We start from the raw sequence: 25,536 nt of genomic DNA on the forward strand, positions 1-25,536 counted from the left end.
TTACCATAGGCCCTATAGTGTCAATCTACAACCCAGAGGGGGTCCAGCAGGAGGAACAGGCACGATGGGACAGGGAAAGGGCAGAGATGGAGATTAGGAATAACGCGATAAATCCTCAGAGGCAGATACTAGCACCAGTGAGTCGGAGTACCCCATTAGATTCCACAACGGGTCCCAGGATAGAACAAGGGGATCAAAGAGGATCAATGGATTTGAGGGGACCGAAACCGAAATCCTATAAGGAATTAAGGGAATACCTGAGAGAATGGGATACTGCCGAAGAGACTCGGAATAAAAGTTTAGAAACAGGAGCAGAGTGGAGAGACCAGGATAACAAGATCCTCTCTCATTGTGGAGCTGGCAAAAGCAGCCCGGAGTGGGAGAGAGGGAGTCAAGGAAGCAGGGGAGATACTTGCCCTACTACCAGTGGCAATAGGCAAATGTGCAACGACAGGAATGCAGGGTGTGGGGAAGTGCCTCGCGTCACCTTTAGTGAGGGAGAACGAAGGACGCAGGAGTACCGAAATACTTTCAGATGCACACACCGTACCCCGGATGAAAATGTGCAACATTGGAATCACGGGAACATGGAGAGTCGTGAAGGGTCTCGCCATGCGTCCGGTGATCAAGAACGAAGTCATGAGAATATAGGGAGTCGCGAAACGTCTCGCCATACATCCGGTGATCACGAACGAGATCGCGGGAGCATGGAGGGCCATGAAGGTCCTTATCGTTTGTTGAGTGACACCAGACAGCAAGCGAGTTACAGCGGTTTAGAACAGCACGGAGGATCCTATCTCGTATCTGGAGAAACCGAGCCGAAAAGACGGAATGTAGGGTTGGGGAATGGAGCATTGTTCCACCATACCCCAAGGGAAGATGGAAAAGCTTGGGATCTAGAGAGGTGGGAACAAAGAGATGGAAGAAAAATTCCTCATAACTCACCTGTGCTTAGGCGTCGGGCGCATAGTGGAGGTGAGAGGGATGTAAGAGAACAACCTAGGACTGACGTACTGAGAGCTGAAATAAAAGCAAGACGCATAGATGTAATGAGTTTAAAATCAGACTTGGATGAAATAATTGATGGCACAGTGGCAATAGAAAGGTTAGAGTTGTACGATCCAGATGAAATACTGTTTTTATCTAAGGATGTTACTCGAAAAGCAAGGGCAGCTCATGAAAAATTATCTGAATTAGCAGAAAAGTATATGATAGACATCTCACGAACAAAAGCCTTACAGGCCAATCATAGGCTGAATTGCACGGATCGGGATCTAGATGAACGTAGAACGATTGGGCTAAGAGTACACATAAGGGAACTAATCATGTGTATTAGAATATGGAGAGATCTGGATAGATGGGAGGAAAAATGGTCCAAGAGGGGATCTGTCAGAAGGAGTACACTTGTAAAGTCCCAGGATACAGACCTAATGCGAATGGAAGCTTTTCCTTTGCGAGAAATCGCGAACGGAAACTACGTGCATGTACCCTGGAGTAGGGGGGATTTAGCGGCATTCACTAATTCTTTCCCAAAACTTAGAGAGAACCCCGTGGAGTGGTACAAGCAGGTAGAGAGATTCGTGAAGATCTCTAAGGTGCTGTGGATCGATTTGAACACTTTGTTCGATATCGTGGTACCCGGAGATTTGTGGACGGCATGCAAACTTAGTATTGAATGGCCCACTTGTGAGCCTCCGAGAGATACCCAGACAAATGGTCCATCAGACAGAGTTATGGAAAAATACGAGAGAGTAATAACATGGCTAAAAGAGAAAGTGCCGGTGCAGGACATAGATTGGGTTAAGATAGATCGAACAACTCAGGAGCCTAAAGAGACCGTTCATGAGTACTATGAGAGATTACTGAAAGCATTTAAACAGTACAGTGGGTTGGACGTAATGGATCCTAAAGACATAGGACAGTTTGTGTCGAAGTTTGTTCTTGGTTTGAGACCAGACATAAGCCTGATGATTCAACAGCATTTGATCTGCTGGCAGAACAAACCTTTGGATGAGATTCTGAGGTATGCAAGGTACTGTAGCGATGAGATAGATTCAAAGGCAAAGAAGCTCAAGGAAAAGCTGATGTTAGTACAGATGCAATCAGCTGGAAAGGGTGGACAGCGGCAACAGGGAACAGGAACGCCAGCAAAGAAACAGAATAACCAGAGCAGAGATGAGGAAGAAAGACCGAGACCGAGAATAGATATCACAACACTGAAAAGGACAACCAGGTGCCATCAGTGTAACGAGGTGGGACATTGGAGACGCGAGTGTCCTTATAATGTCGAGACAGGCGAATTAGAACAGGAGGAGGAAGAGGTACAGAACAACGTGGTTAAGGGAGCAACGGTCCCGAAGGGAAAGTTTATCAAAGGGGGGACTCAGACTCCTCGAGCCCCGTTTCCTCAACCGCCTCGCATTGCAAATGGAGGGAAAACCTATAGACAAATGCCATTGTTCGTAGGAGGAGAAGAATGCTTCTACGTTGATCCTCTTACAGGGCAACGAGTGAATAGGGAAGAAGACTGTACTTTAGGAGCAGCCCTGGAAGTAGATCAGAGAGGACCATACGTAGAGGCTGAAGTAGCTGGATGTCCTGCGAGCTTTTTGGTGGATACGGGGGCCACTCGATCCACGTTGAGATCAGCGGTAGTCCCAGGTCTGCCGATATCAGGAGAGATGATTCAGGTGGTAGGAGTCGCAAACAAGAGGATGACGAACCCTCTGACGGAACCAGTGTCAGTGAAGATAGGGAATTACAGTGACGAACATCAGTTTGTGATCTGTGATTCTAGCCCGGTGTGTTTACTAGGAAGAGATCTGTTGTGTAAACTGAATTGCACAATACATTGCACACCTGAAGGAGTAGAAGTGCAGACCAACGATGAAGATGCCGATTTCAAGGTTGTAAACTCGCAGGAATGCGTGGAACTATATCCTACCTTAACAGTGGAGGAACTTCCACAGGATTTGAGGGAGAAAGTGTCAGCTGAGGTGTGGGATTTTACTGGAGAAGAAATAGGATTGATCAAAGGGGTAGAACCAGTAAAGATCATGGTAAGACCCAATGCCGAGTACCCAAGAACACCACAATATAAGTTGACACCGGAGACGATTGCAGGAATAAAGCCTGTGATCGAATCCATGATTAAACAGGGAATACTGAAGGAGATCGTGGGTAGTCCATGTAACTCTCCGATTATGGGTTTACAGAAGCCTAGTGGAAAATATAGAATAGTGCAGGACCTTCGAAAGATTAATAATATTGTTGTCTCATGTTGTCCAGTGGTACCGAATCCATCAGTGATATTGTTTCAGATACCATTCCAAGCTGAATGGTTTACAGTGATAGATTTGTGCCAGGCTTTCTTTTCGATTCCTTTGGACGAAGATAGCCAGTATCTTTTCGCTTTTAAGCTGGAAGATCGCGTTTTAACATGGTGTCGTATCCCTCAGGGGTATACAGAAAGCCCATCGATTTTTAATCAGCTACTGAAGAAAAATCTTGAAAGTCTAGTGCTGCCCAAGAACTCAGTTCTGGTCCAGTACATAGACGACCTCCTAGTTGCGTCAGAAACAGAGGAAGCTTGCAGAGTAGACACCATCACCTTGTTAAATCACTTGGCCGAGAACGGGCACAAGGTGTCTCCAAGTAAATTGCAATATTGTCTTACTGAAGTGCAATACTTGGGCCATAGAATTGAAAAGGGAAAACGGAAGGTGTCTCCAGACAGAATAGAGGCGATCATGAAAATGAACGCGCCTAAAACACAGAGAGAAGTCAGGATGTTTCTAGGCATGGTCGGTTATTGTCGACAGTGGATAGCCAACTTCTCACTGAAGGCAAAGCCGTTATTACAACTGACGCACAAGGGAGTGAGTGATCCGGTACCATGGGACAAAGATTGTTTGATGGCGTTTTTGCAGCTGAGGGAGGACTTATGTCGCGCCCCGGCTTTAGGAATGCCGGATTACACAAAACCATTTTTGCTTTACTGCTGCGAAAGAGAGGGATGCGCTTTAGCAGTTTTGGCCCAGATACATGGAGATGCGCGTAGGCCAGTTGCGTATTTTTCGGCTACATTAGATCCAGTAGCCGCAGCGTTGCCCGGATATCTTAAATCCGTTGCTGCAACGGGTGTCAGCATTGAACGTTCTGAAAGCGTGGTAATGGGACATCAGTTAGTGGTGTACGTACCGCATTCTGTGGAATTGTTAATGACCAGGACTAAGACTCAGCATCTGACGAATAGCAGGCTCACACGCTACGAGCAGGTCATATTGGCTGCCGAGAATGTGACCCTAAAAAGATGCTCCGTCTTGAATCCTGCAACTTTGATGCCACTTCCAAATGATGTGGATGATGAAATTTGTACAGATCATGACTGCCTTGATGTGACTGAACTATGCACCAAACCGAGACCAGATATCGTAGATGAGCCATTGACTGACCCCGATGAAATTTTCTTTGTTGATGGTTCATGCGTAAGAGACGATATTGGTCAGCTGAGAGCAGCTTATGCAGTTTGTACAATTACCAGAGTTATAGAAGCCGCTTGCCTGGAAGGAGTACACTCCGCTCAGGTAGCTGAAATTATTGCTTTGACGCGTGCCTGTTTAGCAGGTAACAAACTTCGAGTCACCATATACACCGATAGCCAGTATGGTTTCAGGGTAGTTCACGATTACGGGCAGTTATGGTCTCAAAGAGGTTACATGACCTCCTCGGGTTCTCCCATTAGGAATGGAGAATTCGTGAGACTACTGTTAGATGCATTGCAAGGACCGACAGCCATAGCGGTTGTCAAATGTGCTGCGCACACGAAGAATGTAGACTTTGTGTCGCAGGGCAATCGCTATGCCGACGAGGTAGCGCGTTACTGCGCAGAACAAGGATATTCTCACACTGATGTGAAAGTGGGGGGAATCCAAGAAAGAACTGAATTGACAATGTTGTTAGACACTGTAGATACGTGGGATGAGCTAAAGAGTGTTCAGGAGAATGCACCAGATGATGAGAAAAAGGGCTGGGAAACAGCTGGGTGTACAAAAAGTGAAATGAATTTTTGGATCTCTGCAGATGGGAGAGCAGTTTTACCAAATGAACTTGTTAGTCCAATGGCAAGGAAATTGCATGGATCAGCACACATAGGTAGAGATGCTATGGTGAGAGTATTCAGACAAACGTGGTTTAACCCAAAATTCAGAGTAGCGGCAGAAGCAGTATATCAGCGATGTGCGATCTGTCAGCAACTAAATGTAGGAAAGAGAACACCAGTCACACTGAGTCACATTGGGAGGTCTGGGGGGCCTTTCAATAGAATGCAGCTTGATTTCATAGAAATGCCTAAATGCAACAGACTCAGATACGTTTTAGTGATTGTCTGTATATTTTCTAGATGGGTTGAAGCTTACCCTACACGTAGATGCGATACACTTACAGTAGCAAAACTGTTACTTAGAGAGTTGATACCGAGGTTTGGGGTGCCATCCTCTTTGGAATCGGACAGAGGAACTCATTTCAACAGCGAAATAGTGAAGATGCTATGCTCAGCTTTGAGTATCGATCAGAAGCTCCATTGCAGTTATCGACCAGAAGCTTCAGGGATAGTAGAACAAATCAACAGAACAATAAAATCCAGACTTGTCAAAGTTTGTTCATCAACATCCCTGAGTTGGCCAGACGCACTTCCAGTGGTTCTTATGAGCATACGTAGCACACCAGATAGAAAAACAGGTCTCTCTCCACATGAAGTGCTAATGGGGAGAGCTATGAGATTGCCATCGGTTCCGACTGCAGCATTGTTGAACATCACAGACGATTTGATCTTGGACTACTGCAAGGGACTATCTGATGCCATTAATTCTGTGTCCCTCCAGGTCCAGGCTGCAGAGGTTCCATCAGCACAGGACTTGTGCCATGACCTGAGTCCGGGGGACTGGGTTTTGGTGAAAAAGCATGTCAGGAAGAACTGCTTAGACGTTGCCTGGCGAAGACCGTTTCAAGTCATACTTGTTACGAACACTGCAGTGAAGTGTGGAGGCCTGCCGAATTGGATACATGCCTCACACACTCGAAGAGTGCCAACACCTCTAGAAGAAACAGCTCCTCTCTCGGATGAAAATCCAGCGGAAAGTGGAGAAGCCACAGAGGGGGAAAGCCAAGCTGTAGAGGTGATCGAAGAGGCTGAACCTGTGTCGGAACAGGTCGACGAAGGTCAGGACACCAGTGAGACCGAAGTCGCCTCAGGAGAAGAAAGTAACTGGGAGATCGAATCAGATACTGAACAAGCTGAGAGTGACCAAGAGACAAGTCCAAGAACAAGGAGCAGGAGGACAAGGAGTGACGAAGCTAGTTGGCCAGAGAGAAGGAAAAGGCCAAGCTTAAAGGCACAACAGGAGAAAATTCTTGTCCCAATCTCTGAAGAGTCGGATCAAGAAGAGGAAACTACAGACTCAGGCACTGAGAGTCCAAGAAGATCGAGAAGGGTACGTGTGCCCTGCAGAAGGTACGCCACCCCAGAGTGGACTTATCTAGCAGATGTCTTGGGGACAGAAATCTGGGAGAGTGAAGGAAGTGAAAGTAATCGATCACGATCCACTTGTGGCAGTGGAGATATGGATGTTGACTCCTGGACTCGAGACTGAGGGATTACTGACTTTCACACTTCCCATACCCCCATACTTGAGTCGGATCAAAGATCTAGTGCTAAATCGATTACAGTTTCCGACTTTTGGTCATCAAATCCCGGAAGAAGAAGAAAAAGTCATTCGTTTTGAACTATTGGAACTTGTTGTGAAAGCTGCAGGTACGAGAATAATTGTTGATGTATAAAGACTTTTTGTATATAAGTTATAAAGAAGAAGATAACCTAGCGCCGAGTGGAAAGAAGAATAAAATTAGGGATTACATTTAGAGGACGGAGAAGGGTTAGGGTTGTCGGTTGATAAAGATAAAGAGACATTGTTGCGAAACAGAGACTTTGGTTGATAAAGAGCACTTTACAAACTGAGAAAGAAAATAAAGCAAATAAAGCAAAGACTGGAAAAGAAAAGAAAAACTTTTTCGCAAAAGAAGGAGTTACGCTGTTTGACAACATGGAGAACGGCAACCCAAACCGAAAAGCTAAATGCATAATAGGTACACTTATAGCAGTAGTAATTTTTCTCATAATTACAGTAGTGACAATATCATACATAATAGGACATGAAACTGATAAAGAAATAGCGGATGTAAAGCCTGTAACGACTTTGAAACCTGCTCCTGATGGGAAGAAGGAGGAGAGCAATGTAATTCGTGAAAAAGCGTTACTGGCAGATGAAGCTCGTAGATTACACATAGACGAGTCACAGGGAAACTTTAGGTCAAATGCATATGCCAAACTATTATACGAATATATCGATGCCATGGAGGCCAAAGATTGCTATGTATGTATGCAATTGCCGGCTTCTGTAGATGAGGGCATCAGATATCATCATCTCCCACTGACTTATGGGATAACATGTAGTTTACTGCTTAGTATATTTTATGGTAGAGAAGGGTTTGAGTACTACTTTTCAAATTATGATTCGGTACTGCCTGAAGTTCCGAATTATAAACAAATGAATAAGTGGGACTATTACAAAAAGGAGGATAGACTAGCCAAATTCTTCCTTCCTTGGGATACATTAGATACATCATACGCACGCAGAAATAATCTGACTTGCAAAGTGTCAGAGATTGAGAAAAAGTTCATAGGACAAGTAGATGACCGATACAGAAGGCAGAAGATTCTAAAAATGTCAGGACAGTGGAAAACTGATTGGACCGAAGAAGAGAAGGCACATAAAAAGAAAGGTAGCAATGGTCCAATAGCTTTGGATAGAATGCAGAAAGGAAAGTTATGTTTAACTCGAAGCAAGACATATTATGAGAGTGTATTTGTAGGTGAAGTTAATTGCGAACATGCTTTTCGATTAGAGTACTACACGAAAGATTTCATGAAGGAGATGCAGGTGATTCCTAATGTATATTTTGTATGCGGAAGAAATGCTTATGTAAAACTGCCTGACAATTGGTATGGTTCGTGTTACTTGGCAATTGTCTTCCCCAAAATATATCATGCAAAGGATTTAGCGATCATAGAAGGAAAGGCTTCGATAAGAACGAAAAGAGAAGTAGGAGATGCAGAAGTAGTAGGAGACGTATTTGGAGCGATGTTTCCTATGTTAGGTTTAATACTTAACGATGTTAAGATCAGGAGACTAGCTACAGTCGTAGATAGATTGTCTGCAAGTACTGCAAGGTCATTAATGTTAATAGAAGGCGAGATGCAATCGATTAGAGCAATGGTTCTTCAGAATCGACTTGCTCTTGATGTACTATTAGCAAAAGAAGGCGGAGTTTGCAAGGCTTTGAAGGTTCAGGAATGTTGTACTTATATTCCTGATAATTCAAAACCACTTGAGAAGGTCATAAGAAACATTACACAGATTCATCAAGAAATCGAAGATTTGACAAAAATAAATGTTTGGGAAAAAGTAGGTCATGGAGTAGGAAAGGTCGGAAGTTGGTTTGCCAATCTTGGTAAAAGCATTGTATGGTATATATTAAAACCTGTATTAATAGTATTAATTTGTATAATCACATTGTTAGGATTTGTGAAACTATATAAATGGTATAGGACGAACCGGTTACAAAGATCCATGAGAGAACAAGAAAGGAGATTAGCTGCTTTACAAGATCAACAGTATAAAAGTTTGAGAGCACTTGAAATGATGAAAAGAGGGAATGATGTAACTAGTTCTGTGTAAAGGTGCTATTCAAATTGTATTTAGTGATGACTCCTAAAAGTCATCAAAGGGGGGAACTGAGAGAGCGCAATTTGAATAAAACGTATATCCGAGTCATATTTACAAGCATATCGTATAAACGTAGGAATGAAATGTATATCGAACGTGAAGTTGACGCTTATAGCATAAAGTTAACAGATGTGACCAAAGTAATATAGGAAACATAACTGTATTTACTCTTGAAAATGCATTAGATTTAGAAGGCCGTATACGTAGTGGGCTAATGTAGAAATGTGTAGAAATGTTTACAAACTGTAGAACGTGCAAAGTAGAATTCATGTACATGTGTAACTTTAAATGCAGAAACGGCGAGAAATGTAACATGGAGAAATGTGCAGAGAGCATATATAACGATGTAACCAATGAGAATATAAAATTATATTCTATGTATCAAGGTTTATATTCTATGTAAAATGTATTCACTTATAAGCAGAGGATTTGCTAAATGCGATCATATATAAATGTGTGTTAAAGGTTATACTGAGTAGAAGAAGTTTGTAGGAATGTTAGAAGAGTTTTAGGTCATTTGTGATTATAACCTGACTGACCAAGGGTTCGCAGGAGTGTAGTCCGCTGTTGGTAATTTAGTGGGCTCACAGGAGTCGTGAATAGCCTTGATGTGAACGTGCGAGCCAAGGAGTCTAGTTCTTGTTAGATTTAAGGTGACAATGCTGGACGAAGTTTATTGCCTAAACATGAGAGGAGACGCTTGGAATTTGAGTCTTGTTTTGAAATGACCATTCACAAGACCAAGAAAGGTTACGTATATAGTCGTAAAGAGTAAAGTTCTGATGAGGTGATAGATTTTGCTCCGAAAGTGTCAAAGGTAAAGTCAAATGAAGTCACCAGCAAGAAGACGAAGATGGCGTCTAAGGAGAAAGGTCAACTTAACGGACGACGCGAAGAGACGAAGCCATGGAGAGAGCTGAAAATGACATCATGGGGGAAAGTCCGTGGTGGGCGTCGAAGGGGCGTTCCACCCACACTGTGATTGTGTATTTTAGGGACAGCACCCCGGGGAGAAGATGGCAAGAGCTCAGCGAGAACAGCGAGAGACAAGTTAGGAAGCGCAGATGACTTGAGCAGATGCGCTGAGAGAGATCAGAGCGCAAGAGAGCAGTAGGCCGAGGACCCTTAGAGAGCGGATGGGTAGGCAGAGAGGGTACTGCTTCTTAAACTTAAGTTACCTTTAGAGGTTAAGAGAGTTTGAACTTCTTAGGGAGTCAAACTGCTGACACCTTTTTAGGGTACTAGGAACTTACGAAGTAGGGATGTCACCTAGTATAGAGTAGGGACAGATTTAACTTGTATTCTTTTCTTTTGTAGATGACGCAACGGAACCACATCATATCTATGCTTTTTAATTTGTTGATTCTGGAACTGACTTTAATTATATTCGTTTGTAGATTGAGGTTATTTAGGGAATATATGTTCCTTCTAGTTCCTGTATATTTGCTGAATTTTATCCTGAGAGGATTGTATTTGGAACTTTTCTTAATTTTATATTAAATCTTTTAAACTTCATCAGTTGTAAGTGGTTCTTCAGAGTTGCGTCAGTTTATGGGGTTCATCTAACCTATGCAGGGGTTGTCTTTTACTCAATGACAGAAAACAAGCGATCCAAAATTGACGAATGAGATGTTATCAAATTGATCATAAAAGATATTAAAATCTCATTCCCCGCACTCTTAAAATCCCTATCTAGAGAATGGGACCCTCCTTACCTTCCCACTCCTGCACCGGGAGCTCTCCGAACCGGAAGCTCTGGTGCAGGAGACCCGGCTGCCCTTAGGATACCTACCTCGGGGACCTCCTGCACCCAAGTTTTTCTTCCACCAAAGAGCCTGTGCTAGTTTGTGCCAACTGCGCCTGCACAGTTGGTTGACAGGTAAGGATTGCATGTCAGTGACCACTCCAACCCCTTGCGCTGGTCCAGTGATGCTGATGTTGTTTTTGTATAAAAAGATGCCATAGCGAACTCTAAATGTCCCCCCCGCCCAATCATGACCTCACCCGCCACAGGCCAGCATAGTTCCCCTACTATCTTCCCTGTACCAACTGTTTTGGCCCAGCAAAGAAAGCAAGTTTTCCAAAAACATTGAATTACCTTCATGTGATAAGTATACGCCATCCTGCAAGAAAATTGTTCACCCTTGATACACCTATGAGGAGTAGATGATAAACTTGCTGTGTTCACTAACTTACCAACCTTCTTGTTTAACTGTTTTGTCGACTCATTGAGGGCCCTGACCAACTCACCAGCTCTCCAGTTCATTCACAGGACATTGTGGGACCATGCCATTATGGCTCCAGGGAACCTCTTTGAGAGCTAACACATTTCAGAGACAATTATGTAATCAAGATTGGGTGGTAGTGATCACAGAATTAATCTCGCACATCACAAATAGGGGCAAGTAAAAGAAACAAATCAGGAGGAACATGTGTGCTATACAGGAACCAGTTACACTATATCACCCGCCTAGTGTTGAAAAGTATCAGAAAACTCCAAATACTTAATAGTCATTGTCCCAAAGCACCATCCAATTTCACAATCTTGGTCTGTCAAATCGTGTGGGCTGTACTCATCTTTCGTTTTGCTCATATGTGGACTACAATCCAGATTGTTCATCCCTGAAAATTAAAATATTTGCTACCCCAGACAAAGGACTTCTCATATTTGAACCTTGACTATATTTTGTACAAATCTAATTTCTGTTCTGTGTGTGTAAACTAGTGTTTGGACCTGTCGATTTGACAGACCAAGATTGTGAAATTGGGTGATGCTTTGGGATAAATTATTACATTTCAGAGACCATCTGTTAAAATAAGTCCTTGCACTCTAGCTCGTCCAAGTCATTGCCTTCTAAATGCATGATTAACACCTTGGCAGCAAAAGCCACAGGGCAGCATTCTGTCCAATGCCATTCTCAAGTAGACTAGGTGCAGCCCCCACCGACTCCAGAAGGTCAGCTGGTAACCGGCCCTTCTTGCCCACATCGTATAGTTCCCCTGCTGCTTGAAAGACCTTTGAATGCCTCACGTATGAATGGCCTAACACCAGTATTTCTTTAACACCTCAATCTCCCGCGTTGACAGGATCCAATGAAGTATCAAGCAGCCGCATCTCCTTATTATGCCTTACACCTGCGTTGACTGAAGAATACGGTAAAGCAATGGGAAATATTAATGTCAGAACATCACATGTTCATTCTCGCATAGTGCTTGTAGCAATCCAATTTCCACCTGCTTATCCTTTGGACCGATTTTCCTCCCAGTCCCATGCCTGCCGCTGTAGTAGCTGCACCAATCCTAAATAAATAAGAGCTATACTTTGCAGGGTCTAACCCGACTGCCACCAGGGCCATACTGAGGACCTTGGCAAACTGGAACTTTGTGAGTGGCGTCCCATCCTTGTTTACCAACAGAGTGCCCTTATGTGAGGCGAGGCATAAAAACCTCCAAATTGCCCAACAGGCAACACTCATTCTCCAGTGCCCTGGCAGCTGTATATGTTCCCCCCTACCTATTCGGTCGGTCTTGGAGCGAATGATGGTGACCGCATGGGACCATTTCCCCATTGAATATCCCCTAACTGCAAGCCACCACAATTGTCCTTCTTGTTATTTGCCACTAACTCTCCTTCCCTTAACGCCCCATAGAATGCCAGGGAAAAAGCTGCCCTAAAAAGATGAACCTCAGCTAGTCATCTGCTCACCTTCTCAAGGCTGGGCATGATCCTATCCAGTATTAGCTAGTCTGGAATCTTGCTTTTACCCTTCCAATCTCTGCCAACCTTTCAGCCCCCTTTGTACATGGATAAGTTTAGTCCCATCAGCATGTTACAGCATCTTTGTGAAGAAGTAAATAGCTGTGGGGTGCTGCTGAGCAGACAACATCGGCCACCCTTCCCCTGTCAAGGCCTCTAAGAATGCAATTACTGACTCTGGTGAAAACATATCCCCCACCCCCTTGCATCCCTGACACCTGCAGTACGGGCAAATTGCCCCCTCATACGCACACCTTGTTCTTGGCGCTAAACTGGCAGCCGCGAAGTCTGGTAGGCTGGTGCACCAAGCCGGCAGAGTAGGTTCGGGAACAATGAAGGAGACTCCGCTGCTTCAGGGTGGTGATACTCTGAAGGCCTGCATCTTAAAATGAGACAGGAAATTTGCTGCATTTTTTAACAGACACATATTTGGATTTAAAATGTACATTTGCCTCAACATAGGATTATGATTTCCTTCAACAGTCTCAATATCATCTTATATTTGGCCACTTGTTGGTTAATACATTTGACTACAGTCATGGTATCTGACTAGAATATCACTGATTGATTGCAGAACTGCTCTTGACAAATTGTGAGGGACACCCAGATGGGAAAGAGCTCTTAGAAACCAATGTTTGGCACCAACCCAGATTCAACCCAATATCTTGGACAGCGTTGGGAACACCAAGAGGCGCAGAAAATGGTGCTAAAATCCATGCTGCCTGCAGGATCTGTAAACTGACCTAAATCTCTGTTGGTCTTAGTGGTGCTTGGCTATACCACTGAACCGTTGAAATTCCTCAAAATGCCTTCCAAATTCTCATGTCCTGTCGCACTTTACTTGACAGCCTAGTGTGATGGTGTCTCAACTTCAGGCCAGACACTGCATGCAAAATTGACCTGGAAAATGGGCGGCCCATGGGTATGATTCGCAAGGAAAATTCAACTGCCCCACCACAACTTGTAATTGATGCAATGTCAATTTTTCGTCCCCCAGTTAGTCCTTCAGTGCCCTTGTAAATGCCCTGACTTTCTTCTGGGGACGTCTGGACATGCCTGCCTTGGAATTCATTCTTTCTCGAGGAATTTGATTGTTGTAGCTGGACCACATGTCTTTGCCTGCGCTAGCGGTACCCCAAATATTCCCACCAGTTCCGGTAATGCCACTATTGACTGTGCCTGGGGCACCCAGAAACAGAAAATAATTGAGATAATGCAGTACCTACTGGTAAGCTGACCTTTGCTGAAAAACTCACTCCATGAAGGTGCTAAACCTCTCGAAGTAAGCAGAAGAGATCAAACAGCCCTTAGACATACATGTTCCAAAGCAACAATGGTGGACCTCCTGTGCCGCACCTCGTGCCATTCCTATATGTACGCTCGCTGTGCAAGCTACCCCTAAGCCAGCTGTTGAGTGGCTACACTGTGCTCCAGATCAGAGAATAATGCAACAAATGGGGGTGTTGTAGCTCAAGACGTCCAATAGGCCAGTGTAGTTAGAAAAATAACTTCTTTATTCCCAAAATTCTTTTAAAATTCATTGAGTATAGACAATCCAGTCAACGCGTTTCATTCCCATATAGGGAACTTCCTTAGGGAAAACAATATGTCACGTGTACACTACACTTCCAAAAGGATGTCAGCAAATAGTTGTTAATGATAGTTGTTTTAAAGTTGGTGACTCTTCACATAGAGCAATCTACTCCCATGTAATCCTGTATACAACAGGAAAAACTTCCACTGGATATCTGGGAAAAGGGGGTCCAAATATGGTGAAGCGGCCCGCGGGAAAAGATCAACGATAAGGTATTAGCTGTTTGAGACAGAAAGAACTTCCATTGGATATCTGGTAAAGGGAATCAACCCTGACATGGTGACCCCACGGAGAAAGTAAAAGACCAGGTATTAGCTGTTATGATCACTCAGGACACTCCAAGGATGGATGGTGACTTGAGTCAGTATGACGAAAATCATACACCTTCACAGAAGCAAAGGTCAATTGGAAAGGTGATGGAATTGGAATGGAGTGCCTCTATAATTTCTTTGCATCACCAAGAAATGTTCCAAAAGAGTCTTCATATGGTACAGTATTGCACTGTAACCCATATATGTAATAAGTAGAAAAGAGGGATTCCTCAACGCCGCAAACAAATCTGTCCTTCTTCCTCGTAGTCAGCCCATAGGCATACATGTTGTCAAGGTAGAAAGCGCCCTCAAATGGGAAACCCAGTAAATGGAAATCATCAGGGTGCACCAGTAGCAGCCTAAAAGCGTATTCTATGGTGTACAGACAAAATATCGACTCCAAAATATCGACTGGACATAATATCGAGTTTTAAATATAGACTGGACAAAATATCGACTGGACATAATATCGACTACAAAAATATCGTTTTTCAGGTAAGTGAAGTAATATCGACTGTATAAAATATAGATAGCAAAAATATCGAATTTTTAATAATATATAATATTTTATAGTGTATTTTTATGTAATAATATGTGTAAAAAGTGTGTCTTAATGTTATAAAATATTTTATTAAATGAATTTTGTTTTTATAATAATTGCGTAATGTAATTCTGTAGCGGGTTGTGGGTTTATAGGGGAATAGGGTGGGAAGTAATTTAATAATAATTAATTAATTAATATATGTTTGTTAATATTTTTAATTAATAATTAATTGATAATTAATTAATATTAATTAGTTAATTAATTAATATAATTTTGAACATATTTTGTATTAGTAATTAATTGGTAATTAATTAATTGTAATTAGTTAATTACATTAATTAGAGTAAATTTTTAATATATATAATTTTGTGTTATTTTTAAGTAATTAATTTGGAAAAAATAATATTAATTATTAAAATAATTACAGCTAATGTGCTAATATATTTACTTTGTTAATTAATAATTAATTGGCAATTAAATAATATTGATACATTTTGGGTAAAGGAGCATTTTTAGGGTTCAGGGTCAGTTTTCAGTTTTAGGGTAAAGGGGTATTTTTGGGGTTCAGGGTCAGTTTTCAGTTTTTGGGTAAAGGGGCATTTTTAGGGTTCAGGGTCAGTTTTCAGTTTTAGGGTAAAGGGGTATTTTTATGGTTCAGGGTCAGTTTTCAGTTCATGGGTAAAGGGGTATTTTTAGGGTTCAGGGTCAGTTTTCAGTTCATGGGTAAAGGGCTATTTTTAGGGTTCAGGGTCAGTTTTCAGTTCTTGGGTAAAGGGGTATTTTTAGGGTTCAGGGTCAGTTTTCAATTTTTGGGTAAAGGGGCATTTTTAGGGTTCAGGGTCAGTTTTCAGTTTTTGGGTAAAGGGGTATTTTTAGGGTTCAGGGTCAGTTTTGGGTTTTGGGGTAAAGGGGTATTTTTAGGGTTCAGGGTCAACAAATAAGATTGTAAAAAATTATTTTTATTATTTTCATTTATTATTTAATTATTATAATTTAATTTAAGTATTTGTAAGTATATTTTAGTAATTAAAATTTAATATTAATTTAATTTAACACTGTTTTTAATAAAGTCGATATTTTTTACATCTATATTATTGTTAACGATATTTTGTACTCGATATTTTTGTACTTACCTGTTTGTAGATACAAACTCGATATTTTGACTGTCGATATTTTGTCCACGATATTTTGGCACGTCAATATTTTGTCCCTCGATATTATTTCAGTGATCCGTATTCTATATCTGCTTTTGCTAGCAATGACCTAAGACCCAGTTCCTGGAGCATTGCAATCACCTGATCTAACAAGGCATACTTAACTGAGCATAGTGCCCTATCAACAGCTTCATTCACTGTCAGACCTCTAGATGCTAACAAATTATGGATCAAGCGGTACTCCCCTGGATCTTTCTTCTGGATCACCCCTAAAGAAGAACACACAAAATTAGTTAGCGGGATAGAATTGAAGGACCTGCGACCCTCCCCATATTCCTTTCTTTCATGATCTTATTCCTGTCAATGCTAGGATTAGCTCACAGCAACTGCTGATTTTTGCAATATGTCACTCCACACATGTGGAAATTCACAAAATTGATGTACATAAGCGGCGTTCTTTTGTCTTTTCCCATTCCCCTCCCTGTACGCACCACGAATGTCGTGAGACGTTGACCGCATCACTCTGCCAGTAAAGGCCCGTGCCCGCATGTACCTGACAGCCATTTTAGGCACCATAGCCTCTTTGCCCGCTCATTGAAATCCCCGGCTTCCCTCCTGCGCGCATTTGAACACCCCCCCCCCCACTCTCAAATGACCCTCTCCCTCCGCGCACCCTGGCTGCCCCCTCCCTCACATGCACAGGTCCGCATGACCCTGTCCTTGGGAGTCACGGCCGCGCCTGACCAACACCTCCTTTCCTTTCATGAATAACCCCTCTGTTGGTAAACCCTCCCTCCGCGATTGACTGTCCACACAGGTCCGAAGCCATCGCCTAAGCGGCGAGATACTGTTTACTGCCCCTTATTGTATGGAGTCACCCCTCTTCAAAGGACCCACTATTGATCCTGTCCTCCCCACCCCCTGGGGTACGATCAGGCGCACACATCCTAAGAATCGGCGGAACACTCAGCTGCGTGATTGCCCCCTCCTCTTATCGGCAGGTTAAAGGCCTCTATTGTGGATATATGTGGGGTGGGATTGACATGAGGATTACGGGGATGTCTTTTCCTTGTTTCACAATGTCGTTATTGTAATCAGGAATGTTTTGTAAGGTATAAAAGGCGATGTCTCAGAGAACTTGTTAGAGCACCTCCCGAAAGACACTGTGTTTCGTGGCCGAAATGACAGGCTCTCCTCATGAGTAATAAATCCTGTTCTTATGATTCCTGTTTCCAGCGCCCGTCTCTTTATTCGGTAACTATTCAGAATGGGAACTAAGAGGCGTCTTGCGCCAGCCGCCCGGGCATCGATAGTAATATGGGCTCACTTTCGACAATTGGCGTCCCAACGCGGGGTCCATCAGTGACATAAGGTCCAGTAAGAGAGATCCAGACGATGAGGTGAACATCTAAATGATTGGAGTATACCTGCCTTGAGAGGGCCCTCGTCCGGCTGCCGATTGAATGAACTTCCCCGATTCTGAATGGACCTCTCTCGAGTGACCTATTGTCCTGACTGGAATCCCACAGGAATGCTGCACAGAGTAAGAGAACGATCGGGCGCTGGAGGGGGAAGACGAAGAACTGTCCGCATGGTCCGGTCCGGGTAAGATTAAGTAGGGCGTTTTTACGCCTGATTGGTAGGATGGTTTTATCCATCTGATTGATTGATTGATTGTATTGGAATCGGTATTTAAATACTGATATCGTTGTTATTGGTTCATTTAGCTTTGGTTGCTACTTGAAATATTGGTTCTCTTCTTGAGAACGAGACATTCTCTGTTTGCAAACAGCGGCGAATAGGAACGTTCGTCTCTCTTTGCAGATGGAGAAGGGTAGGTAATGCCCCTTTATGATTCGTCATGCCTACCTTTCTCCCCACTGATTGTTTGTTATCGATTTTCATCGATTGTTGCTCTTTGAGATATTCTCTGTCTGCAAACAAGAGGAATAGGAATATTCCGTCTCCCTTTGCAGATGGAGAAGGGTAGGTAATGCCCCTTTATGATTCGTCATGCCTACCTTTCTCCCCACTGATTGTTTGATATCGATTAATAATCGATTGTTGCTCTTTGAGATCTTCCCTGTCCACAAACAGAGACGAATAGGAATATTCTGTCTCCCTTTGCAGATAGCGAAGGGCAGGTAATGCAGACGTTTGTCCCCGTTGTAATCCGTCATGCCTGTTTTTCTCCCCACTGATTGATTGATTGACTGGACATTGTTGTCCAAGGAATTGTTTGTTTGAGGTATTTTCTGTTTGCAAATAACGTGGAATAGAAATATTCTGTCTAGTCTTTGCAAGTAGTAAAGGGTAGGTTATGCCCCTTTATGATTCGTCAGGCCTACCCACTCCCCACTGATTGACTATTTATTGGGGGTAGCTCACCTGGTCCGCCCAGGAGGCTACCCTAAAGGAGGGACATATGCTCCCCACTCATTGACCATTTATTGGAGGTAGGCCATCTGGTCCGTCCAGGAGGCTACCCTAGTAATTGGAGATACATCATTTGGTCCATCCAGGATGATACCCTAATGAAGGGACATTTGTTCCCCACTGATTGATAATCTAGTTCCACCCGGACCATTTATTGGAGGTAACTCATCTGGTCCGTCCAGGAGTACCCCTAATGAAAAGGACATATAAAAATATGAAGTGATCACCGTACCCTGTTAACAGAAACTTTAGCTTGAAACACGCTAAGGAAAGGAAGGAAAAATAAAAGAAATCGGGCTAAGTCAGTAACCCCCTGATGAGCTTTCGAATTCACTAAAAATAAGAAACATTAGGAATAGTTCGTAATAAGAAATATAAAATGGCGAAAGCTTGACAGCAAGACAGCCACGAGGTAGCTAGGCTCTGCTGCCTATTCCTGCTCCAAACATGTCTGCCTCATTGCCCACCACGCCCAAATAACGGTAACATGAAATAGATACAAATCAATAGATACCTACCCCCATTCCGGAAGCTCCCGAAGTGCAACAGGTCCGCGGTTACGCCCATCCGGAAGGCGAGGCCTCGATGCGTGCAGAGCAGGGCTCGGCTGGCCGCCATTGGAAGGGGAGACCGTGGGGCGGACGGCCCGAAGGTTGTTATGGTCTCCCCATTCCCTTCTTTCCGTCTGCCCTGCGGGCCACGGGGGGATGTCTTGCCTCAGTCACCGACCCCCCCCCCCTCTCTATCGCCAGCTCCGGCCGTCAGCAAAACCGGAGCCAAAGCAGGTAGCTCCGCAGCGATAACTCTGGAAAGTTGCAGGTAGGCCCTTCAGCGGCAACACTTGAGTTGCAGGTAGTCCCGCCACATGAGGGGGGGGGATGTCTTGCTGCCTCCGACCCCCCCCCCATCTTCTTTGCCTGGCACGGCCATACCAAAGTGCTGGAGCCGAAGAACGGCGCGGGGTCGCTGGAAGGGGGAGGCGGCGCGAACGAGCCTCCCCCACCTCCCTCCAGGTGGAGGCTTCCAGCGACACCCCAACGCTCCTGCTTGAAGAGGGTCCATATCAAAAAGCGGGTTTTTCTTGCCCGGGACGGGCACACGCCCTGTGCTCCTCAACCTTGAAGATTCTAAAAGAGCCGGGGGGGCCGACCTCTCCACGAGGCGCCCTCCCGCCCCCGTCCTCCGATGGAGCCACGAGACGTCGGCGCACTCCTGCCGGCGCTAGCCTCAGTTTGGAAATGACTAAAATCCTGCAAAGATACAGATTTGTTCAGTTCCGGTGGAACACCAGAATGACCCGGTAGGAAAGATTGTTGCCTCCCTCCCCACTTTTGACTGATGGTCCATATTGCTAGTCTGTTACCCTATTGCGAAAAACTTTTTGAACTGCCAAAAGAGGTTCTGGTCCAACCACGAGTCGGTGGAGGCATTCTGACTATACTGGGACCTGCTTGACCACGCCCAAAATGGCGCCGATACAAAATGATGCAGTTTTTGGACAATGAAAGTAGATAAGATGGATATTGATTATGTGCTTGGAAAAGAAAGCGATATAAGATGGATATTGATTATGTGTTGGGACAGTGAACTGATTTAGGGTGGGTACTAATTATGTTTGGAAGCAATGAATTGGTATAAAATAGGCACTGATTGAGCATGTGGACAATGAATTGATATACGTTAGGTATTGAGTAAATAGTTGGACAATGAGATGATATTATTGAAAGCTTGAATTCTTGACACGCATTCTACTCACCCCGTAAGAAAGCTCGGTACGATTTTATTGCACTGCTGCACTTTTTGAAATGAATGGCCACCGACTTCGTTCCTCTTATGCACGGTTCCAGTCTGCTCCGTGGCCGGCCCACTGGGTTGTAGGCCCATATTTGTGCGCCAACATTTTTTAATTAAAGGTTTATTGAAAAGGAAAGTATAATTGTAGCGATTGCATTAATAAGTTTCGAATGTGTTACTACTGTCTCCAACATAAGCGAAAAATAAGCAGCCTCATTAAGGTTGAAGGGTAAAAAGGCCCGATACTTAGCAGCTACATTATGTGTCACAGGCAGCCGGAAAAGTGTTTTAGACGCCCCTAAGCGATACCAAAGAAATGCCACTTGACCACCACCTTTGCACATGACCTAAAAGGCCACGATCAAGTGATTCATGTAGATACGCAGACCATCGACGATTATCTATCTAACACTACTGGTCCCTCTGGGCTTAAACGCCGAGATGGTAGAGAATGCACCCCGTGGAAGATAGGTCGAGTATGTGGTAGGTAAAAACATTTTCGGATTTATGCGCGTTGATGTGTTTTGAATGCTGCCCCCACCCCCTTCTTTCTCCTCCCTTCTGCAGGTTGCGCCGGAACATCGGCTGAAGTATGGAGGAGTGATGATCGAACGACCGACGAAAGGGGAAGGAGGGGATCTGAGCATAGTACTTATGCTAACGAGTTTTGAAAGACGTAGACTTAGATATGACTGTTCCTCCTTAGAACATAGCGACTGGGAGGATGGACTGACATAGAAACTTGACGGGTTAGTACTGTATGACGGAATTTGACTCGAACCAGCACGCCAGATAGTGCAACTATGACGTTTAACTAGATAGGGAAAGGACAAGGAAAAGTCCCGGGGTAAGGGTTACCCAGGCACCACCCGTCTGGGAAAGTAGGAATGTTGTTGATGTTCAAAATGTACCACCTCCTTCTCGCACTCTTATAGATATAGCCAAGCTGTCCAACTGTTCTCCCGATCAATACCCTCCGTTGCCTCAGCCTGGAGAACTTCTCACCAAAAGAAAAAACTCAAAAGTGGTTTAAGATCCAACCGTGGGCAATAGCCCGACCAGGTTAATTTCTGACCGGCTGACCGAGGTGTAAGTATTAGCAATCAAGAACGCTCGCAAAAATAGCAAGCGAGAGGAAAAAGGAGGAAAAGGTAAAAAGAGCTCAGCCCGTAGATAAATAGGATATTAAAGATACGCAGCATGCAAAAAGAGATCTTTTTTGGCCAATAACTGTTCTATGTTTTGTCGTGAATCTCTTTGTATGTAATACATGTACTGTCTTCCTTCGTCTGAGTTTGTGTGTATGTACTGTATGGGTTTATGTCTCCCCTCTGTTCGCGTCTCTTTGTTACCTGACCCCTGCTGTTCTGTGTTGTGAGCGCACTAAATGACCTATTTCCGTACACGTCTCTCTTTCTCTCTCTCTCTCTCCCCCTCTATCTATCTCTCTCTCTCTCCCTACATGTCATACGTGTACCGAATGGCTCGTTTAGGTTGCGGACGACTCTCACTCTCTACGAGAGTCCCCCTGTTCCATCTTCCTTTTTGTGGTAAAATTGTGCCCCGCTGTCACCAGTCTGATTGGATACTTATTGAACACGAAGGTGTTCAGCGAAATTGACAGAAACTAAAACGATTGTAACTTGCCATATTACTACCTCTCCTTTCTGCAAAATGAATGAACTCAAATTGGCTAAGGAAGAAAGGACAGGTAAGACGACTAAGGTCCCCTAATCTGGCCTTTTATAGGGGAACTATATGTCGATGGCACCCTATTTTTCAGTTCGTTAGAGACAAGCGCCAACGTCCAGATTGACCCCCAATGCCCAGATTGCCCCACCCCTTTGCACTCAAGCGCGAATGCCCGAAGCGTCCCCGCCCCACTTGATTGACCCCAGCTGCTGTCCCCGATATATAACTGATGACCATGAGTAACTGTCGCCCCTCGAGAAAAACCTGTTTAACCCTGTCTTTCGATGATTGCACCCCCGCTCTGTTTGAAAGAGTTAGCCAGCTCTAAAGGGAAATGTAAGACTGTTAAGGCTCAGGTTAGAAGGATGAGTCTCCCCTGAATGTTGCCAATTTTGGAATTTTTTATGAAATACGCAAGTGATAGGAGTCTGACCTCTGTCCATATGTGTCATGAATGAACGCCGATTAGACTTGGTGCGAACACAGTAGAAATACCCACCTACTTACTTCATGGTAATAGACTTCTGACTATGACCAATGAGCATAACCCCCAGGTGCTAGGATTGCGAGTGGAATTCAAATGTAAAAATCTCTTCTCCTGTCAGTTCTCTAAAACTTGTTTTTACCCATTCAAAGATATACGATCACCGGAGGAGAAGGGTCGGACGTGACTCACAGCCTGGCTGCAGATCATGAGACACATGCGACCTCGACCAAAGGTGGAGCCGCAGCGCAACAAGATACGGGACGAGGCAGCACTCTCGAACGCGGTAAACGAAAGGATGAAGGGCTGCCTGGAAGCTCTCTGTCCGCTAACCCACGTGTGCCTGAAGCCTCCGTCCCCCCTTTTCAAGCCCGATTGATGGGCCTGCTTGCTTGTTATCCTTTGCTCCCTTGGTCCCTTTGGTGTGTCCCAGGAAATCTGACCCCACTCCGCTCTCTCTCCCATCGACTATTGAACCACACACCCTCTTTTCCACGTGACTTTTTGCCGAAAGGAAGAACAGCATTTAGGTGGAAATGGGGTTATGCCCCGGAAATATAGGTGCCGAGCATAAGGCACCACTAAAAGGATTGGTTAGGGAACAGGACTGTGGTCTAACAGCAGAGGACAGACCGCACCTTGCCACGCGAAAGGTTAAATCCGAGCTGGACCTATAGCTCCACCGCCGGTGCTCAACAGCGCCAACGAAAGGACACGGACTAGAGCCTACCAGTGATGGCTCACTGCTAAAAAGACACTGTGACGAAGAGATCTTATGTATTGGACTGAATTCCTCCCTCAACTACTTGGTCAAAATGTTCATTGGTCACATTTTTTGAGAAAGTCCGAAGCATTTATGCTATGTAGTACGTTTGAACGTTAGGAACCTAACAAATGCAATTTCCTATGTGTGTAAAAAGCGGCGACTGTGGAAATTCACAAAATTGATGTACATAAGCGGCGTTCATTTGTCTTTTCCCATTCCCCTCCCTGGACGCACCACGAATGTCGTGAGACGTTGACCGCACCACTCCGCCAGTAAAGGCCCGTGCCCGCATGTACCTGACAGCCATTTTAGGCACCATGGCCTCTTTGCCCGCTCATTGAAATCCCCGGCTTCCCTCCTGCGCGCATTTGAACACCCCCCCACTCTCAAATGACCCTCTCCCTCCGCGCACCCTGGCTGCCCCCTCCCTCACATGCACAGGTCCGCATGACCCTGTCCTTGGGAGTCACGGCCGCGCCTGACCAACACCTCCTTTCCTTTCATGAATAACCCCTCTGTTGGTAAACCCTCCCTCTGCGATTGACTGTCCACACAGGTCCGAAGCCATCGCCTAAGTCGGGAGATACTGTTTACTGCCCCTTATTGTATGGAGTCACCCCTCTTCAAAGGACCCACTATTGATCCTGGCCTCCCCACCCCCTGGGGTACGATCAGGCGCACACATCCTAAGAATCGGCAGAACACTCAGCTGCGTGATTGCCCCCTCCTCTTATCGGCAGGTTAAAGGCCTCTATTGTGGATATATGTGGGGTGGGATTGACACGAGGATTACGGGGATGTCTTTTCCTTGTTTCACAATGTCGTTATTGTAATCAGGAATGTTTTGTAAGGTATAAAAGGCGATGTCTCAGAGAACTTGTTAGAGCACCTCCCGAAAGACACTGTGTTTCGTGTCCGAAATGACAGGCTCTCCTCATGAGTAATAAATCCTGTTCTTGTGATTCCTGTTTCCAGCGCCCGTCTCTTTATTCGGTAACTATTCAGAATGGGAACTAAGAGGCGTCTTGCGCCAGCCGCCCGGGCATCGATAGTAATATGGGCTCACTTTCGACACACAGCCCTCTGCCAGGATTTTAAAACCATTCTTAAAGCCCTGATACACTGATTGTGCCACCACTGGGTTGCTGTAAGCATTCAACCATGTCACCATTGCCTGCCAGTTAACAGGGAAAGGGGTCTTGAACAGTAGATGCTATTTATTCCTGGTTTTTGGGACCCCTATCAATTGAGTTTTTAAAATATTTGGACTCTAGGTGTGAGGGTAGGCCACAGAATGAACAGCAATGCTTAAATTTGCACATCCCTGGAGCTCTGGAACACGATCTCTTGTTAAAGTCCCACCATGACCCCTTTCTCACCTCCCCCCCCCCAATATGGTTAGTTGCCCCCGAGATCACCAGAAAGGGCTGACTTGGATAGGCATCAGGCTTCCAAGTATTCACATCTATCTGATAACATCCTAGCGTGGGTCTAGTAGCCCTTTTACTCCCAAATTCCTTTTCACTATCCCCCCAAGCCTTACCCCCAAACTCATCATTCACACATATTATCCTATTCTGATAGCACGCCAATTGCACACGAAAATCACTCACCAATGTTCCTCTTGGCCCAATCCAACAATGTTTCTTCAACCTTCTTCCTGTAAGTCCAATGCCCTCAGTCCCCAGAATGCTAACACTCCTTACTCTGTTTGCACTCCTCCTGCTCTGGCCTATTGGAAATAATTTCACATATATCAACATAATTGTCCTTCCAAATCTTCTCTTTCACCCCAGTCAGCACGTGCCTGCCCAACTGATTCTGCTACGGACACACAACCCCCAAACCAATGCTCAGCACTGGCGCAACCGTACCTGCTGGTTTAGATTCCTTGGGAAGGGTTGTGTCCCGATTGCCGCCTGTACAGGCTGTGCCACAATACCTGTGAGTGGAGTACCAGCAACCACTGACCCCTGTGAACCTCAGTGGCCATTGCAGAACCCCCAGTCACTGATGCAGGTGTGCTAACCTCTCCTGCCTGGCCTAGCATGCCTTGTCACCTGTAATGTCCAAATATGCCACCATCCTCTTTGCCTTTTCTACAGTGTCACTCTCTGCTACGCCTGCCAATGCACCCCCATAAGTGGTGTGGATAACATCC

At 44.6% G+C, this 25,536-nt stretch overlaps 1 protein-coding gene across 1 annotated transcript in view; it reads left to right on the forward strand.

The window, feature by feature from the left end:
- The first annotated feature begins 7,021 nt into the window (after nucleotides 1–7,021).
- The window catches only part of LOC147710415 (uncharacterized), a 203,107-nt gene continuing 184,592 nt past the window's right edge, over nucleotides 7,022–25,536 (forward strand). Inside the window, exon 1 of the mRNA XM_086919995.1 lies at nucleotides 7,022–9,067. Within this exon, the coding sequence (XP_086776121.1) occupies nucleotides 7,101–8,795 (1,695 nt within the window). The 5' untranslated portion in view covers nucleotides 7,022–7,100 and the 3' untranslated portion in view covers nucleotides 8,796–9,067. The remainder of the gene's footprint in view (nucleotides 9,068–25,536) is intronic.

This window comes from Lissotriton vulgaris, chromosome 5 (assembly GCF_964263255.1).
Source record: "Lissotriton vulgaris chromosome 5, aLisVul1.2, whole genome shotgun sequence".
In the NCBI taxonomy this organism is placed as follows: domain Eukaryota; kingdom Metazoa; phylum Chordata; class Amphibia; order Caudata; family Salamandridae; genus Lissotriton; species Lissotriton vulgaris.